The sequence below is a fragment of the Pygoscelis adeliae genome, unplaced genomic scaffold, assembly GCF_000699105.1.
Source record: "Pygoscelis adeliae isolate BGI_AS28 unplaced genomic scaffold, ASM69910v1 Scaffold361, whole genome shotgun sequence".
Taxonomy (NCBI): Eukaryota; Metazoa; Chordata; class Aves; order Sphenisciformes; family Spheniscidae; genus Pygoscelis; species Pygoscelis adeliae.
Window position 1 is genome coordinate 571,901 of NW_008824187.1, and position 3,604 is coordinate 575,504.

The window sequence follows — 3,604 nt, forward strand, 5'->3', positions numbered from 1 at the left end:
GAGGGAAGCCCGCAAGCCCGCGGGGAACCCCGCTCCCGCCTTCTGCTCACGGCGGATTGAACTGCAGAACACTCGTCTTCACTCCCCGTCAGCGGTTTCGGCTTCGCCGCTCCGCCGTGAAGGGGCCGAACGCGAAACTTTACTCTTCCCGAAGGAAAGAAGGTCGTCGCGAGTCGATGTGACTTAAAGAAAACAAGACGACGACGCGCACGCGCCTTCTGCGCGACTTCATTCCTTCGGTGTCCTCAAAATAAAGGGTTAATACCGACCTATAGCACCCCCACATCGTGAGGGCTTCTCAGAAATTAATTCAATGCATCCACATAACGTGCTACCCTGCTCTACGCTGGCTGGAAATTTAGCTGGGGACTTACGTGACGAAGAACCAAAGACTGATGGGACGAGAGGAGCCACCCCCGGAGAAGGTCTCTTCAGTTCCAAGTTAAGGCATTACAGAAAAGACCTAGGATCTATCTGCTATGTGAATAACTTTCAGTCTTCAGAGCTGTCCCTGCACATGTCACCTTCCAACAAGACTGAATTCACGCGCGACATCCAAAAAACCCAGCTACAAAACTGCTTTTTTTGGTCTCCTCACCCCCCCCCCCCCCCACCCCCCACACCCCACACTTCCTCACACTCTAGATAGATTATCAGACTTAGAGCAACAACTTCTAAGTGACATTTTGATATATGTGCCTCAGGAATAAGGGAACACGCAACCAATTTGGTAAACATTTTGGGCACAATTCACATTACTTCCCTAGAAAATGACTTGTCTGTCTTAGAATTTATCAGGCTTCGCATCAGCTTCTTAAGTTACTATACATGTATCACCATAAGAGAGCCTTCCTTGTCAGCAGAAAGCTTGTTAAAAAATAAGTCTATGTATTTTGCCCACAAGAAAGGCTTGGGCAATAGATTTGAAGTAAAAAAAAGCAAACAAATGTATGTTGCCTGGAGCGAGAGGGAGAGAGACAGACCAAAATACTTTTCAAGACACTTAAGCGGGCTTTTCTGACAATTTCAGATTCAGTTTTAAGGTTACAACTTCCACAGCTACCTAAAAGGAACTGAATGTTCATCTTCTTCAGACAGCTTGGAAGTACCAACGTCAACACATACTATTTAAATACAACATATCCTCGGATACAACCTTATTACAATAAACCAAAAAATTAAAAGTATTTTATCTCTTCTTCCAGATGTAACTAATTACTTAACAGACTGCTTGAACAGCATTTCCATGGAGGAACGCTGAAAGTTTCTGAGCAGCTTACTATCTCTGGTCTGGACTCCTCATTCCTTTCGCTCAGCTCACCATGCGTGTGGTTCCTCTGTACTTTTCTGCTGCAATATCACATCCTACAAGAATCAATATGTGGGAAATCAGTTTCACGTTTTTCATTTCATACAAGACCTTTTTCTGGACTTTTTATAAAACAAGTTAAAAGAGGAAAAAAATCAATTCCATTCTTAGCCTAATATCATCATTTACAGTCAAGTTTTGGACTTACCTTATGTACGCTTTTAGGGTTTTCAAGCCATGCATAATACATTTCCTCCACATAATTTGAATTACTCCCACTCAGGAATGGTTCTGAGGTTCCTGATGAAGCATACCGTTGGCCATGTAAAAATACCCTTCTGGCTACATCTTGCTTTTCCAGAAGTTTAATGCCACGCCATTTCAGCGTAGCCGCAAACACCTTCAGATGACTCATGTTTGTTTATTAGACAGAAGATCCAAGTCTATTAATAAAGACAAAAACAAACCTAATCAGAAAGAGAGCCAATGAATTGCAGACGCATTTCAGCCTCACGGTGAAAACTGAGGTTTATGACTAGAGTGCTCTTCAACAAAGCTCAGGCCCAGGCATGAAGTTCTCTTCAGGAGAGAGGCCACTCCATGACTGATTGTCGAGCTACACTTAGAGCAGTGGAAGTGTTGCCGATGGCCATCCCCCCACATCAATCAGTTCACCTCACAGCTTCTGTAACTGATGACATCATCCTGGCTCCTGAAGCAATCACGATACCACTTGTACCCATGCCCCCCGAGCCCCGGTTCCCTGGGAACAAATGAGTCTGCTAATCATTGACTTCTCTGGAGCTCTTGGCAACCGTAACTGCTGTCTCTCAGCTGTAGAAAGCTGCGGCCTTTGACCGAGCCAAACTGGGCTGGGTTCAATGAACAGCATCAACCGCAAACGCAGTGGCTGAAAAAAAAGCCTGCTACCTCCAATTTATGCCATGAATAATGGAGATGACAAAATAATTTAAGTGTTAGTTAAGTGTTCATATCGACATTAGCCTTCAATCGGACAGGGTTACAGGCTCCTACTGAATGAAACGGTATTCCTGCGTGCTCTTCTCTGGCATCGCATTTTTAACATGACATTTTTAACTCAACATCTATTTTGAAAGCTGCTGACTGGATCCCTTTCCTAGTTGCCAACTTTAACCATATCATCCCAACAGTGAACTCTCCTCCTTTATCACACCAAATGCACTTGCCTCCTCTTTCAAGACTTCTGCAGCCTTTTCACTCTCATCCACTAGCAGATCTGATGCCTAGCTCGTGACACCAGCTCCCATCATCCACTTACTGAATTTTCCAAACAAGCACTTGTTCACATTCGCCACGGTGCCCAGATACACGGAAAGTATTCTCCCAAGGCAGTATCACCAAAACTAGTATACAATCCTCCTTTAAACCTACAAAACCCTCAAAACCTCAAAACCACACACTCTTCTCCCCCCACTTGGCATTTTCAGCAAATTGGCGATGGTTAGGCTACTAGTATGCTGAACCCCCTACACATTAGCATTATTTCCTATCTACCTATATTCACTTGTCATTTCCCATTTCACAGATTCAAAGCTTATCACAACACTGATTTCCTCCTGCATCAACACCCTGTCTACAATTAGGGCTCCTAGGCAACTGTAGGAACATAAATACTATCAGCACCATTTTGAAAGCAGATTAAGTCCTGCAAAAGCTCAGAGCAACTGGGAAAACACTGACAGAGTTCATATATTGTTGGCTGTCCTGGTTCCGGCTGGGATAGAGTTAATTTCCTTCCTAGCAGCTGGCACAGTGCTGTGTTTCGGATTTAGGGTGAGAACAATGTTGATAACACACCGATGTTTTAGTTGTTGCTGAGCAGTGCTTACACTAGGCAAGGGCTTTTCAGCTTCCCATGCTCTACCAACCGAGCAGGCTGGAGGAGCACAAGAAGCTGGGAGGGGGCACAGCCAGGACAGCTGACCCCAACTGGCCAGAGGGACATTCCATACCATGGGACGTCACGCTCAGTACATAAACTGGGGAAAGCTGGCCGGGGGGCCGCTGCTTGGGGACTGGCTGGGCATCGGTCGGCGGGTGGTGAGCAATTGCACTGTGCATCACTTGCTTTGTATATTCTCATATTATTGGTATTATTATTACTATTTTATTTCAATTGTTAAACTGTTCTTATCTCAACCCACGAGTTTTCTCACTTTTACTCTTACAATTCTCCCCCCCATCCCACCGGGGAAGGGAGTGAGCGAGCAGCTGGGTGGTCCTCAGTTGCCGGCTGAGGTTAAACCACAACAT

General features: G+C 45.1%; 1 protein-coding gene across 1 annotated transcript in view; it reads right to left on the reverse strand.

Annotated features, from left to right (window-relative positions):
- Positions 1-1,724, reverse strand: part of OGDHL (oxoglutarate dehydrogenase-like) — a 50,508-nt gene extending 48,784 nt beyond the window's left edge. The window contains exon 1 of the mRNA XM_009334614.1: positions 1,518-1,724. Within this exon, the coding sequence (XP_009332889.1) occupies positions 1,518-1,724 (207 nt within the window). The remainder of the gene's footprint in view (positions 1-1,517) is intronic.
- Positions 1,725-3,604: the final 1,880 nt, after the last annotated feature.